Raw genomic sequence first — 16,188 nt, forward strand, 5'->3', positions numbered from 1 at the left:
TCAGACGGGCCTTTTTGGTCTGAAATAATAAGACTGAATTTTGTAACCATTTTACAGTTATATGTAACTACTATTGATACCATAAGTGGTAACACTGTCTATACCATTATAGTTACATTTAACTATAAAATTATCACATATACATATACCCGTCTGAAAAATAAGACGAAAAGTGTCCGTCTGAAATAAGAATTTGTGAGAGAAAAACGGATGACTTTTGTTCAAAAATCAAGCCTAATTGGACTTCTTAGAAAACACACCTTTCACTCTTTCAGAAGTTTTTGGTTCATTTCCCTGAATCAACTCTTCAAGTAAACTCTACATTTCTGGGTAATGGTTCCTTTAAAGAAGAAATCGAAGAAATCAAAGAAGAAACATTTAGACAAATTAAAGAAGAAAAATATCTCACTAAATGTAGTTCCAATTGAACCCAGATCAATTGAATCTGATTGGTGGGATTGTTTCTGGCACAAAAGCTTATCATCTCCAGGTACCCCTTATAAATTCCTCCTTTTTCTCATCTTTTTAATCGAGTTTGCCTTGCTTAAAACCGTCTTAAGTTCATTTGTTTACCTTTTATATTCATTGTGAGACGTATTGTAAATAAGTGATTGGGACGGAGCTAGTATTAAATGAACAACATAGGACGGAAAAAGACCGTTTTAAGCTTAAGACGGTATTGATATTTATTGTTATTACATTATCATCAATCAAGTTGCAATCTTTTGATGAATGCTTGATGGGTATTTGTTTGTTTGATTTTTTCTTTTGATTTAGTTAATAAAGTTGTGATTTTTACTTGTTTTGAACTTATAGATTGAATTTAATCAATGGTTTTGACATGTATTGTTTTCTCGAAAGCGGTAATTGACCCCCTTAACTTCGATCAATTGTGAGATTAAGCCCCTTAATCTTTGATTGTTGTAATTTCGCGGTAATTGAACCCCTTAAGTTCGATCAATTTTGAAATTAAGCCCCTTAACCTTTGATGATTGTAATTTCGCGGTAATTGACCCCCTTAAGTTTGATCAATTGTGAGATTAAGCCACTTAACCTTTGATTGTTGTAATTTCGCGGTAATTGACCCCCTTAAGTTTGATCAATTGTGAGATTAAGCCACTTAACCTTTGATTGTTGTAATTTCGCGGTACCCCTTAAGTTTGATCAATTGTGAGATTAAGCCACTTAACCTTTGATTGTTGTAATTTCGCGGTAATTGACCCCCTTAAGTTTGATCAATTGTGAGATTAAGCCCCTTAACCTTTGATTGTTGTAGTTTTGCGGTAATTGAGCCCCTTAAGTTTGATCAATTGTGAGATTAAGCCCCTTAACCTTTGATTGTTGTAATTTCGCGGTAATTGAACCCCTGAAGTTCGATCAATTTTGAAATTAAGCCCCTTGGCCCTTAACCTTTGATTGTAATTTCGTGGTAATTGACCCCCTAAGTTTGATCAATTCCTTTGATTGTTGTAATTTTGTGGTAATTGACCTCCTTAAGTTCGATCGATTGTGAGATTAAGCCCCTTTAAAGTTTAATCTTTGGTTGATGTAATTAACTCGAGATTATGTTAATTGGGGAAAAATTCAGGTTTGACAATACCTAGTGATGAAGAGGAGGGATTCAAGTATTTCTTTAGGGTTTCAAAGAAGACATTTGAGTATATATGCTCAATTGTGAGGGAAGACCTAATTTCCCGACCACCCTCGGGGTTAATCAACATAGAAGGGAGGCTTCTTAGTGTTGAGAAACAAGTTGCTATTGCAATGAGGAGGTTGGCTTCTGGTGAGTCTCAGGTTTCTGTTGGTGCGTCTTTTGGGGTTGGTCAATCCACGGTTTCTCAGGTCACTTGGAGGTTTGTTGAGTCACTTGAAGTGCGTGCTAGGCATCATATAAAATGGCCTGATAGGGATCGGTTGGAGGAGATCAAATCGAAGTTTGAGAAGTCGTTTGGGTTGCCTAATTGTTGTGGAGCGGTTGATTCGACTCATATTATCATGACGCTTCCTGCTGTTCCAACGTCGGATGATTGGTGTGACGAGGCTAATAATTATAGTATGTTTCTTCAAGGAGTAGTTGATAATGAAATGCGGTTTCTTGATGTTGTGACTGGTTGGCCGGGAGCCATGACGGTGTCCAGGCTCTTGAAATGTTCCGGGTTTTATAAGCTCTGTGAAAATGGAGAGCGGTTAAACCAAAAAATGAGTTTAAATACGGAAGAGATTAGAGAATACATAGTTGGCGGAAATCAATACCCTCTTCTTCCATGGTTAATCACTCCGTATGAAAATAAGGATCTTACGGACGTTCCCTTAAAATTTAGGGGTGCCCATGAACCTGCTAGGCTACTTGCAGTGAGCGCTTTATCGGTTTTGAAGGGAAGTTGGAGAATTCTCAGCAAGGTTATGTGGAGACCCGATAAAAAGAAATTACCGAGCATTGTCGTGGGTTGCTGTATACTCCATAATATTATGATTGATTACGGTGATGAGTTGCAGTTGGATATTGCGTTGCATGGTCACCATGACTCGGTTTATAGAGAGCAGTATTGTAATCTTGTTGATGCATTAGGTAGCACCGTGAGAGACCATGTAGCTAAGTACGTAAGAGAGGGAGGAACAAGTTAAAGTCCCTTGTCTTCCGGATTTTATTGTAATGTCATAGTTCAGTATATGCAAGTTCAGCTTTTTCGATTCTAAATTCTGTAACAAGCTGATTCTGTAGGAACTGTGCCAGTAAGTGACCGTCGTGGAAATTACAAGACAGTCGGTCATAGGCCAGCAAGGAAATCTATGACCGAATTGACTTCAAAATTTTCCCATGGAACGAAAACTGAAGGCAATTAGTTCAAACCCTGTCGTCGTTCCCTGGTGGTACCTGCAGTTTACAAACCATTGTGCTGTGTTACCTGAGATGCAGATCCCTCCAAAATTCGACAATACGATCAAATTTCGTATTCGTGGGTCTTGCATGAAGTGGGCTCACGTGAAATGCTAGTAAAAGGCTAACCCATTCCGCGTTGTTAGAAAGCTGACCCGATAAAAGGCGGAATTTTAGTGAACTAGGGCCGACTTGACCTTACGCGATGTCAAACCAATTATAGATACAACCCCGATTTATCCCAACCCAAACTAAACTTCACCCAGGATGTCCCTTGGTCGATAATGACTAGATCCCTGATGACGCGACACGTAAGCTTAATAATAATAGTTAAAACTTGTGTGAAATTTACAAATCTCGGGTTTAAACGTCCCCAAGAGCAAACTTGTGGAGTATTTATGACGACTTCGAGCCTGAGACGTAAATAGCCCGTCATAATTTATAAAGGAGACCAACTCATCATTAAGAGGAAATGGGGCAAACAGGGAAATTTGGAGGAGTATTAAAATCAATAAACTTAGTTGACTTAGTTCCCACAATCTAAATACAGACTTGCAACCATGTTACCTTAAACTTCAAAGTCAAACAAGGCGTACATGCATTGATGCATGTTGACAGACCTTTACACGGGCCGGGCAGAGCCGGGCTCTCTTGGCCGGGAGCGGGATATGCTTGACCCGGGCCAAGGGCGAGCCGGACTGAGGGCCTTACCAATTTTTTTTTTTTTTTTTTTTTTTGCTAAAATGGCTGGCCAAGGCGGGCCGGGCTGGAATTTTAGGGCCCGGGTCGGGTCAAGTTGCATAAAATAACGGGTCGGTCCGGGTCAGCCCGTGTTGATGGCCAGCTCTACATGCATGTTGATGAAACTATAAATAGTGGACGACCTACATAAGTTCCGAGCATCGCATACCATATACACATACATTTATCTATTGAGATACCGTCTCATAGGAAAATTGTGTATATACATACATACATACACATACACTTGGCCGTTTTACAGCAAAATGGGGTAGCTGTTTACTGGAATCCTAACAATTGTCGTCTTCATTGCTTTCTTTTCTTGATCTTCATCTTCTCACTACAACTACCCATGTCGCCGCACTAACATTAGCACTTGATTTTAATGGTAATCCCTTCATTATTGTATTGTATCAGCCGCACTCGATTACGTAGCAGGAATGTACGATCCATTTATTTTGGTAATTAAATGGTACGAGTACCACGAAACTTCATTTTAACAAATATTGACTTAACAAATTCGGTATATTTTATTAAAATACACCTTACTAAAAAATAAAACCTAAAGAATCTGTTAAGTCGATTACGTAGCGCTGTCTCCTTTGCTCCCAATCCCGATTCAATAAGTCAAGCAAGCAATCCTATCTTTATTAATTCAGGAGCATTTACTGAATGGAGAGAGAGCCACGTCATATATACAATATTTTTTTTTTTTTGAAATTCAGTTTTTGGTGGGTCCCACTAGTGCAAAAGAATTTATTTCTTAACAATGTTCTGTCAATACAAAAATGCTACAATATCTGGCTTAGAGATAATTTTATGAAATAATTATATAAAATCGGAATGAATAAATTAATTACATATAATTCCTTAATTACATAATTAATAATAAAAGTACACAATTACAAATGGGAATGCAAAAAAAAAAATTATTCATCAAAAAACATTCATTGTGACCCAAATACATACCTTGCACGGGTTTAAAACTAGTTGCTTTGAATAGTGTATTACTCGACTTTTTAATAACCATCCATAAGATTGCTACACATTGTTTCTCAGCCAATTCAACTTTGTGTCGCCCTTCATTGTTGAGTTGTTTATTAGGAAATTGGGCCTATATTAGGACCGGCTACTATTAGGATTGGTCAAATTAGGGTTAAGATTTCATTTAAATAAGAGTATTATAAGTACTCATCATAACATCAATAATACAATTATCCCTTATGCAATTCTCTCCCCTCTCGATTTCTAATAATACAATTGTTAAGTCAATGAACTTAGTTAATACTTTCATTGATTATTATTAAGTCAATGAACTTAGTTAATACGCTAATACAGAGTTGCAACCATGTTACTTCGACGTTCAAACAACGCATACATGCATCAATGCACGTTGGTGAAACTATAAATACAGGACGACGACGCATCACATATACGATAATATATACACATATACACATACATAAATACATACATATTACATACATTTAGCTGTTTTACAGCAAAATGGGGAAGCTGTTGTATGGAGTTATCATTGCTTTGTTTGCTGTTTATGTTCTCACGACGACTACCCAAGTCGTCGCACTCACACTAGGAGTACAACTTGGACCTAAACTACCTAGTCTTTTACCAGTTGTAGAACAACCTAGTGTTTTACCAGTTGTAGAACAACCTAGTATTCTTCCAGTTGTACAACCAGGCAGTAAGTCTCTCTTAATACGTTCTTAAATTAATACGAAAAAATGTCAATATTTTATAATAAAAAGTGGTCATTTAATGATAAAACGTTAATAACTAAAATTTTCATTTTTTTAACAGTAAACTCGTTGTAACGTTTTATCAGAAAATATTTATATCATTTTATCCGTTTTAATTTCAAACTGAAAAAACCCGTTTGAAATGAGAATTTGCCATGCAACAAGTTTCTTATATATCCAACTCTTTCATTGTATTCAAGCCGCTACACTTTAGCTATGTAGGATCCGTCATTTTAATCGACTCGATTTCGAAATATATGTTTTTAGGTAATTATAATTAGGGGTGGGCATAATCCGGTCCATACCGGAAAAATGGACTGGTCCAGACCGGAATCTAGTAGACCGGAACCGGAATTAAATTTCAGTCCGGTCTCCGGTCCACCATTTTTCAAGATTCCGATTCGGTCCGGACCGGTTTGGACCGGAATGCTCGAAATTATTATTATTTTCATTTTTTTCTTAAAATTGTATTTTTATTCCGGTCCAATGGGCCGGAATTTGAAAAGGTGGGTAATTCCGGTCCAACCGGTCCGGTCCCGGTCCTTGAATTTTGTCGATTCCGGTTCTGGCCCAGTCCGGTTTTAGACCCGTGCCAGCCCTAATTATAATAAGATTGTCACAAGACTAATTTGGTAATTAATAAAATTGTATCTGCATGACGAAACATCATTCCCACAAATCTGAGAAGGTACTTATATTACCTATGTTGTGCGGAAGCGTGAATACCTTTTGTTGGGCCTTTGCTGCGCCAGTGTTCACTGGCCACAATAGTACAAGCCAAGCTCTTACAGATTTACTCTTAGGCTCCTTCACAAAAGGCCGCATACTATTATATTCTGTAGACACGATCTTCCATCTTTATTCTACTGATGTCAGTGATGTGGGACATGGGTTTGCACCCTAACAACCTAATACGGCGTACCAAATAATTTCGACTTGAATGGATATTACCTTGTGATATTTTGCTAATTTGCTGATATCTAATCTAAAAAATACTCGTAGAAAAGCAAAGAGTAAGGGCTTGTTTGGTTGCCCATTAAAATCATGGGATTTTAAACTTCCTAGGAAGTGTAAAACCATGATGTTGTTTGGTTGCCAAAATCATGGGAAGTAGAACTTCCCACATGAATCTACTTCCTCCATTATGTGGGAAGTCACTCACCAAGCCCTCATTGGTCATTGGAACTTCCCACATGAATTAACTTCCCACATGCAAACCAAACACTTTTTGGGAATTCACATGAATTGGAAATTCATGTGAACTTGAAGTTCCCGGGAACTTTAGTTCCCTTATGTCAACCAAACAAGTCCTAAGCGAATAAAATAGTGTTGGTTTGGATGGTTTTACACTCCCGTTATAAATTATTTTCATTTACAACGATTGTAAGCAAGAATTTGTGATAAATCTTGGTATCATTCTAATATTCGTGACGGTTGCATGCATGATGAAGATAAACTACCAGTGGTGGAATTCAATGTCCGCTTCCCGACTTTTGAAGAGGTCAGTAAATGCAAGGATGAATGCAACGACAACTCCTTTCATCCTGATCCCGCGGATTCGACAACCCTACAAAACCATTGCTATTCCGATTGTATTACTCGACTTCTTAACAACCATCCATAAGATTGCTACATATCCGTGCTACGGCCTAGGGCTACGTCCAATGAATTCTTCAATTACTAGTTTGAATGCCCGTGCGTTGCAACGGGGTAATAAACTTATTTATAATGCAAAAAAAAAAACGTTATAAGAGTTTAATGTTTACATTCTATGTCTAATGATTGGTTTACATATTATTAAAATATCTCTTTCAAAAAAAATAAAAGATTAATATATACGTGGGTTAACTCTTATTTATAATCATATAATCACCCTACCTTATACTAATCTTTCGATGTGAGACAATTCTATTATTTATATGTAATATATTCACCAAACTTGGATTATTTTTCTCATGTGGGACAATTCTACTATTTATACGTAATATATATTCATCAAACCTGCATTATTCTTCAATGTGGGACAAATAACATACTCAGAATTACACTATCTTTTTTCCACTTAGTTCGACATCCAACCAGATCCCGAATACCGAATACGGACAATTGCTACTCATTATATCTAATAGTTATATTTAAATTTAATAATATGATCAAGTACTCTCCATTAATATTTGTACGTTGTTTTTCTTCAAAAAAAAAAAAATCATAATTGAGATACGGAAATTTTCCGTGGTACCCCTTAATTTGGTCAAATTTTCCATGTTACCCCTACTTTTAAGAATCTGCCTACGGTACCTTGAGGTTCCATTTTTTTGCCCATGGTACCCCTAATGTAAAAGTTATTAAATGGACGTTAAGTTTGATGGCGTGACAATAAAATAACAATTAAAAAGAATTCCCCCTTTATTGTTTTATTGGTACGAATATCTCTCTCTTTTAAATGAAAATATAATTAACTATATCATTATAATATTAGAAATTTCTCATGGTAACTTTGAACTTTGATAGATTACACATGGTACTCCTAATTTTAAGTTTCTACAAATGGTACCCTTGTGTTTACCTTTTTCTTTCTCAGAATACCATTTGACAACTTCCGTCATAAGAGTAAGCCCATTACTCTTATGACTTGGGGACGCCTTTTTCTTTTGTTATCTATAACACAAACACTTCATTATCTAATTCCTAAATTCATATTTTATTTAATAAACTAACATTTAATACCTAAATAACAAAACACAAATAGCATGGCATGCTCAATTACTCATCTAGTTACTCATAGGAGTAATAGCATTATGAAAAAAAGTAAACACAAGGATATTATATGTAGAAACTTAAAATTAGAGGTATTATGTGTAATCTACCAAAATTCGAGGGTATCATGAAAAATTTCCGTTATAATACTGACTATTTTATCGTTCTTTCTCCCACCTAAAAAAAATGTTACAACTTTAAAAATTTAACATTTAATTCAAGATTATGTTTAAAGTCTCTTATATAATAAGTATACTTTGAGAGATTAATATATTTGGGGTGATACCTAAGTTCTAATTTAAGGATAAATCTTATTTATAATCATGGGATCACCTCAGCTTATGATAATCTTCTGATGTGGGACAATTCAACTATTTATACGTAGTATATATTTATCACACCTACATTATTTTTCAATGTGAGACGAATAACATATTTAAAAGTACACCATATTTTTTGAACCTAATTCGACATCCAACCCATTTAATAATAAGTAAATACTATATTATCTATTAATATTCATACATTTGTTTTCTATTTTTTTTATCATAATAAAAATATGTGCAAATGATATGAACCTATACTCTAATGATAGAATTTTTTTTTAACACAATTCTAATTATATTATTTAAACGTAGTATATTTACACCTACATTATTTTTTAAATGTGGGACATATAAAATCAATAGATAGAAAATATAATGATATAAACTTTTAAGAGCACTCCAAGACAGTACTTAAGATACTCAAATGATTTTGGGTTGATGCCTAAGTTCCAAGGATGCCTCTTATTTATAATCATGGAATCACCCACCTTATGTTATATTTCGATGTGGGAAAATTCTATTTTTTATATGTAGTATATTTGTCACACCTATATTATTTTTCAATGTGGGACATATAACATACTATGAAATACACCATCTTTAATATGTGTAAATTATATGAAATCTATATATACTCTAATGATAGCATTTCTTACCATGAATCTAATAATATTATTTTCATAATTTTTTTACCGACATTATTTCTTTAGTTTTGTACTCTGTCAGGAGACTACCATTAGTAAAATCTTTAGTTTTGTATTTTTTGATTTTCTTGCTCATGTTCTTAACTCTTTCCCGGGTAGTTCCCAACGATTTCCACTTTATTTTTTATATCATATCGTAGATAATGATTGAAAATCTTAAGAGCTCTTTAAAACAATATTTATGAGACTCAAATTTTTTTGGGTGGATCATAAGTTCCAAATATGTCTCCTATTTATAATCATAGGATCACATCACCTTGAACTAATTTTTCGATGTGGGACAATTCTACTATTTATATGTAGCATATTCATCGCACCTACGTTATTTTCCAATGTGGGACAAAACATACTAAAAAGTACACAATTTTACGTATTACGAAGTACACAATCTTTAATATGTGCAAAGAATATGAAATCTATACTCTAATGATAGCATTTTTTACCACAAAGCTAATTATATTATTTTCATAATTTTTTTAACGATATTTTTTTGCCAAATGAAATGTAAAAGGTTGATATAAAAATTGGAAATATCACTTGAATATAATTTAGGAAATATACATATTATAATAATTAAAAGATTCTCCACTTTATTTTTTACATTAAAAATTATACTTTCCTAAATTAATTTTTGATGATGTGGACGCTCTCAGATCGCTCGAAAAAACTCTCTTTTATATATATATATATAGATTTCTCGGCCCGACTCAACTTTATGTTTCCTTTTCATTGTTGAATTGTTGTTATTCTCGTCCTTTCTTTATCTTTTCATGTCTCGACTAATTCTCATATAAGATAATCTTACAATAATCTTTTCATTAGTGTTGGTTTTCTCACTTTATTTGATCCGCCATTAGAAACGGAAATCAAAAGCAATTGATTAAATTAAATTTAATGATAATAGCAATGAATTCATTCAATAAATGGCATTGATCACCTTGTAAAATTAATCTTGTGAATACTGACATTATGTTGCTTTTTTAATATTATTATTTTAGCTTTCTATCAAAAAAAAAATATATTTGACCAAATTTTAATACATCAAGGGTAACTCCCAAATTAATACGAGTAGAAAATAAATAAATAAATAACTCATTTAGTTAATGGAAAAATACTTAATTAACTATTAAACTTATTATTTAATTCTTAAATCACAGAATGTAGACCATTAGACCATTTGGATGGTATCATAGTCCATAGAGGCATAGATACACATTGTTAGCAACTAATCCAAACTAAAAAGTTTTTTTTCCTTTTAGTGTCAAATGAACTACAAGAGAAATCTATCGGGGGTGGGGATTCGAAAGTAGGACCGATCCTCCTTAACCACTAGGCTACGACATCTTTGATAACTAAAAAAAGTTAATTACACACACGATTAAATAACTTAAGTAGTGTCATCGAGTTAATCACACATGATTTTACAATGAGACTAACCCAATTATAATAGTCCAAACCAAAAGAAATTACTTTAATTTTATTTTGATAATAATCTACTAATAAATAGGTTAATGGTCATTGTTCCGGGTGTAATTCCAGAGCAGTTATTTGTTACCACCCGTGCTTGTAGAATGACGTCTCTTGGTTGAATCCTCCTTTCGGTCTCCTGAAACAGTGAACAAACTGAGGGCTCGGCTTTGGGCCGAGCGAACTCACTCCGACGCTCAAGTCAGTAAACTTAGAGGGATAAGTTGTTGTTACTTGGCGAAATATATATTGTAGAGAGATAAGGAAGATATTACCAGATTATGAGGTGGTTAGGTTAAATTGTGGATCATTTCCTCAATGAGAGTTGAGGGGTATTTATAGACTTTCACCTTTTGTCACGTAGTGGCCAAGTGGCCAAGTGGCTAGCAGATGGAAAGACTGATCTACCCTCGGCCGAGGGACCCATGGCAGGCCGGCGGGCCCTGTTGACTCGCCGCCGAGGGGTCTTGGATATGAGTTCGCGGATATGTGCCCCGGCTGGCTAGTTGTCCTAGCCGAGGCACGAGAGAGAGTGCCACAGCTGCGTCGGTTAAATTTGTCTAAGTCGTTGACTTGCTTGTGTATATCTTTGACCTTGCTCAATATGTTGACTTGGTCAGCGGGTGCAGAATATGCCCCATCAGTCATCATAAAGGATCGAGTTGTAAAATAAAATGTGAGGCTATAGAAATACCAGTATTTATTGCGTGACCGTCTCATTTATTAGCAATAATAATAATAAATGAATAACATTTATTAAAAGATCGTTTTACGGTATAAAACGATAATTGTGATATAGGGAGTACATATTTAGACCGCGTATTTATCTTATAAAACCGTCTTATACGGTTATACCGTCTCACTCATCACTCATAGTAAACCCGTAACAAGTTGGCGCCAATTCATTCCAGAAACAATCTTCACACACACGCTTCCATTTTTATCAAGCTCACAACAATGGAGGACGTCAACCTCGACAACAACAGCTCCATTAGCAGCCATGGCGAAAGCGAATCTGTCAGTCTCTCTCTTCTCTTTCTTCCTTCCTTCCTTCACTCCCTTCGATTCTTCTTTTTTTCTATATTTTTGCCTCGCGCGTGCTCTCTAACCTCAATTCGTTCGCCGTTGTCATCGATTGCGTTCAGTGTTTGTTCTCGTTCCTTTACTTTAATTTGTTTCTTGTGTATGTTTTTGTGATATATAAATTAGGGTTTTGGTTACGGAATTGATCTGATTTGGCCGAATTATGTGATTCTTGGATAGTTTCTAAATTGCTTCCTTTAAATGTGAAGAATGATGCAGAAGTATATTTTTGCCTCACGCGTTGTCATCGATTATAATGTTTTTGTTATTGTGATATTATGTTGATTAATTAGGGTTTTGGTTACGGAATTGATCTGATTTAGCCGAATTATGTGATTCTTGGATAATTTCGATGGTGCGTTAGTTTAATTGTGAAGAAATTATGCAGAATTATGTGATTTCTTCATAATTGTGATTATTAGGGGAAATATTGTAAATCTTTGGTTTCTCTAGAGTTTGTTGAAGCGGTAATTTCGCTGTAAAAGAGAAGCCACGAGCTAATAACACTCCAATTAAATCGAACTTTTATGATATTAATCTATGGCGTATTATTAGGGTTTTGAGGTTTTAATTTCTTTGTGTGTGAAATTATCTTTGAAATTATTTGGTGGCGTATAATTATGATATCTTCTACAGTATATTTGATTATAGAACATTTGGATTCGCTTTTCACAGGTTGCGGATAATACGACCATGTCGACTATGGCCAAGATTGATTCAAAAGAGGCAATTGCCACAATTAATGGCGTCACTGTTTTCAATCCAAGGTAATCTATGGAATATGTTTCTGTGATAGCTTTTGCCTGCCATTGTGTTACTCCAACTCGTTATAAAAGAAGAAAATGTAAACAATTAGTTGGATGAGAGTTAATAACATTTTGCACCTAATGGTTGATGTTTTTTATGCTCTGCGCGACCTGTTCTAAGATGTGGATTAGCGGTTACTGAATCGTTTTAGTTTCTATTGCAGGAATACATACAGTGTTGAATTACATCTTTCGCTCTTACACTTTGTAGGACAGACCAATGATTTTACGATTCACTATAGCAGTATTGTTGATCTTTTCAGTCTTCCTGAGGTCAGTTTATTCTACTGCCTACATTGTTTTTGTTAATAATAGAGTATTCGCTTCATTGCGATGTCAGTGTTCATACCCCGTATTTGTTAGTGCAGTCATATCAACCTCAGGCTCGCACATTTGTTGTTATCACTCTTGATTCTCCAATTTGTCTAGGGGAAACATCGTACCCTCATATTGTGATGCAGGTATGCTCTGTTTCATTTTGTTTGTTTTCTTAAACATCCAACATCTTCTTTGCTTTCCTTGAATGGCGATTTATTTCTTTGCTATTACTTTCAGTTCGAGACTGACTGTGAGATCAAAAGCCCTCCTTACACAAGTATTGAACTCTTGAAATACAAGTTTAAAGATGGATTAGAGTCACCTTACTCGGTATGGTCCTCAGGTCCTATGTTAGTTTTATTGTTCTTCACACTAAGATGTGGCTTTCGTATGATTCTTATGTTACATTATCTGGCTGTGGATTGCACTCATACAGGGACTTATTCATGGCTTTTTCACAAAAACATTAAGTGCGTTATCAAGTACCAAGATCACAAGACCAGGAGTATTCCGCAGCAGCCAAGACGGTAGTTATGCTGTGAAGTGTAATTCAAAATATGACAATGGAATACTGTACCCACTTGCAGAATGCCTTTTCTTCTTACCAGAACCGCCGACACTTTTTCATAATACGGAGGTACTTTCAAAATGCTACTAAGTGTACTAAGTAGGAGTAATATTGTGTGGCATACCATGCTTGATTTCTTGATTGCAAAGTGTGAGCAATTAACCTATTCTATTGTTTCCAGATTTTTTTTCTCGAGCTTCAGAAGAAAGTGCGAGGATCCGACAAGCGTTACTGTGACCTCATAGTAAGATTGAGGACTGAACCCGACCATCACTTCTGGAATATTGAAAGGAGCGAATATTATAATTTGAAAGAGTATTTTAGGTTTGTATGGTACTTCACTTATTCCTTGTAGCTAAAAATGCCGGCTCATTATTTATTATCCTGACGTGGTTTGGTTAATTATATGCCAGCAATATCGATTTGGAAGTCACGAGTCGAAGTGATGATGAAGTTGGCGTTTTTGACAAATTTGGTGATCCTGATAGTAGTGATACTGATGGAGAGCAAGAGGTAATCCGGTCATTATAATGTTCATGGAGAAATATTTTTCTCTTAGTCTTCTTATTTCACCAGTATGTTTGGCTGAATACAGATGCGTGTTAAAAGAGAGAAGGGAAGCAAGAAGCCGACTAAACATGGAGATTCACAGAAGAGAAAACGAATCAAGAAGGAACTTAGTGCTCCAAAACCAATTACGACTGCTTTTCTATTTTTCTCCGAATCAGAGCAAGAGGTAATGCTCCAAAACCAATTATTTTACATTATATTTGTACCGGAAAAATAATTGGTTAAAGTTGACATAGGTGGACTATAAGAAAAGAGAATATAGATTGATAATAGTTGCATTACAATTCTGTAATGTGTTTTCTTTTGGATATTTTACGCAGAATGTAAGAAAAGAGAACCCTAGCATCACTTTCACTGATATTGGGAAGATAATGGAGGAGAAATGGAGAAATATATCAGGTATGGATGTTGTTTGTTTAAAGTTACTTACAAAATCCAAGTCTGAGTAACCGGTGGGTACAATACTGTGCATAGATGCGGAAAGAGAACCTTATGAAGCAAAAGCTCAAGCTGACAGGAAGCGTTACTTGGATGAAATAGTCGAGTATAATTACCATCAGGAACCTAACAAGACGGCGTCAAGATACCTGTCTTGGCTATCTAAAGGTAACTAATAATAGTGTGCTCCAAATAAAAGTAAAGACAATGCTCATTGTTCCGCCTAATAACAAGGTTCGATATTTAAGAATCATTCCAAACTATAATTTGTTCCGCCTAACACATACTTCACCTGAAATGATCCTAAATCTAATTTGTGTTACAGTGCAGGCTCTTAAAACCAGAGATGACAAGGTATTTATAGCTGTGGGCTCTTATCCCATTTTTGTTGATCAATCAGTTTTTTTTTTTTTTTTTTTTTTTGCAGCATTTCCATTTTTCAAAGTCGTATTTTTGTCAAATTATTATTCATATATGCCAGAGTGTTTAGTTTTTACTCTCTTACATTTGACAGGATGAAGATTTCATTACCAACAGCCTTGGAGTTGTTTCTTCTGCTGACAACTTCGTGGAAGACAGCGATAGTGATGATGTTAATGATAGCAGCAGTGCAGATGGTGTTAATGATACCACAAAGTGTCCAATGGTTGCTTTCTTATGCTTCTCCCGAGCAGAGCAAGAGGTATTTACTTTTTTCTTTATGATGTTCATTACCTGTAGATTATACCGCCTCAAAATACAGCCTTTTTTTTTTGGAAATTATGCCTGAAAATGCTTGGTTTTAATAAGATGAATGTGACAAAGTAGAAGTTGCGTGACAATTTAGTGTTTAATTTTATTTTATTTTTGGATATTTCAATTCAATATCTAATTTTCTCATAATATAAATTAATTTGTGATTAAGGCTCTAATGTTGTTGTTGTTCGATATTTTTGTTAGAACACCAAGAAAGAGAACCCTTCTGCCACTTTCACTGATATAGGGAGAATTCTTGGGGAGAAATGGAGTAATATGTCAGGTATGAGATATGAATTTTTTTTATTTCGTTGAAGACGCCTATAATCTGCTTGTGCATTTATTAATTTTTTTTGAAAAGAAGTGTTTATATTTGCATAATCCGAGTTGCTTTCGTAACTGATGGGTTCAATACTGTGTACAGCTGCAGAGAAAGAACCTTATGAAGCGATGGCTCAAGCCGACAGACAGCGGTACGTTCAAAGAAAATAGCTCTATCAGCAATCTGCTATTATAGAGTCAGAGAGAATGACCGAGAAAGTAACTACTCCATACTAGTTAACTCTGAACAATACAGCGTAGTTTGTTAAAAAGGTTAGCTGCGTCATAGTATGAGATTATGTGCTGCACAGTTAATGCATCCATGTTTTGCGTACCAACCGTATGAGTTGCTTAGTAGCATAGTCGATGGCTTCGTGCTCCTACTTCTAATCTTGCTGATTAGTGCGCTGAGTGATGCAGCATTGTGTAAATCGTAAATAGCTCAACAATGTCTATTACAAGTTACAACAATAGTATGTGTGTGATTGATCAAATGTAGAAAGAATGATGCAGAATTGTGGAGACTTTTTCCATACATGATGTTTGATGTCAACTCATGTGTAACAATTGTGGTACTATGTCAAGATTACAACTCATGTGTAACAATTTGCGTTGGGCTCTCCTTAATTGGGTCGGTTTTATGCTATAGAACGGTCCTATAGGAAAGTTGCTGAAAGTAATTTATCTATTACTCGTATATGAGGTGAGGGGTCAACAAC

General features: G+C 35.1%; 2 protein-coding genes across 2 annotated transcripts; both read left to right on the plus strand.

Annotated features, from left to right (window-relative positions):
• The first annotated feature begins 257 nt into the window (after window positions 1-257).
• LOC141652548 (protein ANTAGONIST OF LIKE HETEROCHROMATIN PROTEIN 1) lies at window positions 258-2,698 on the plus strand. The gene is made up of 2 exons (XM_074460070.1): window positions 258-490; window positions 1,589-2,698. Exons 1-2 carry the CDS (start codon window positions 334-336, stop codon window positions 2,623-2,625), a joined length of 1,194 nt encoding a protein of 397 aa, XP_074316171.1. The 5' UTR covers window positions 258-333; the 3' UTR covers window positions 2,626-2,698.
• Window positions 2,699-11,492: 8,794 nt separating this feature from the next.
• On the plus strand, window positions 11,493-15,971 carry LOC141652549 (FACT complex subunit SSRP1-like). Its single transcript, XM_074460071.1, has 17 exons — window positions 11,493-11,647; window positions 12,389-12,480; window positions 12,684-12,792; window positions 12,888-12,980; window positions 13,075-13,167; window positions 13,274-13,474; window positions 13,587-13,729; window positions 13,819-13,918; window positions 14,001-14,141; window positions 14,296-14,374; window positions 14,450-14,581; window positions 14,739-14,767; window positions 14,928-15,095; window positions 15,353-15,431; window positions 15,573-15,621; window positions 15,672-15,823; window positions 15,911-15,971. The coding sequence occupies exons 1-16, from the start codon at window positions 11,588-11,590 to the stop codon at window positions 15,736-15,738; spliced, it is 1,635 nt and encodes a 544-aa protein (XP_074316172.1). The 5' UTR covers window positions 11,493-11,587; the 3' UTR covers window positions 15,739-15,823; window positions 15,911-15,971.
• Window positions 15,972-16,188: the final 217 nt, after the last annotated feature.

This window comes from Silene latifolia, chromosome 4 (assembly GCF_048544455.1).
Source record: "Silene latifolia isolate original U9 population chromosome 4, ASM4854445v1, whole genome shotgun sequence".
Classification (NCBI taxonomy): Eukaryota; Viridiplantae; Streptophyta; class Magnoliopsida; order Caryophyllales; family Caryophyllaceae; genus Silene; species Silene latifolia.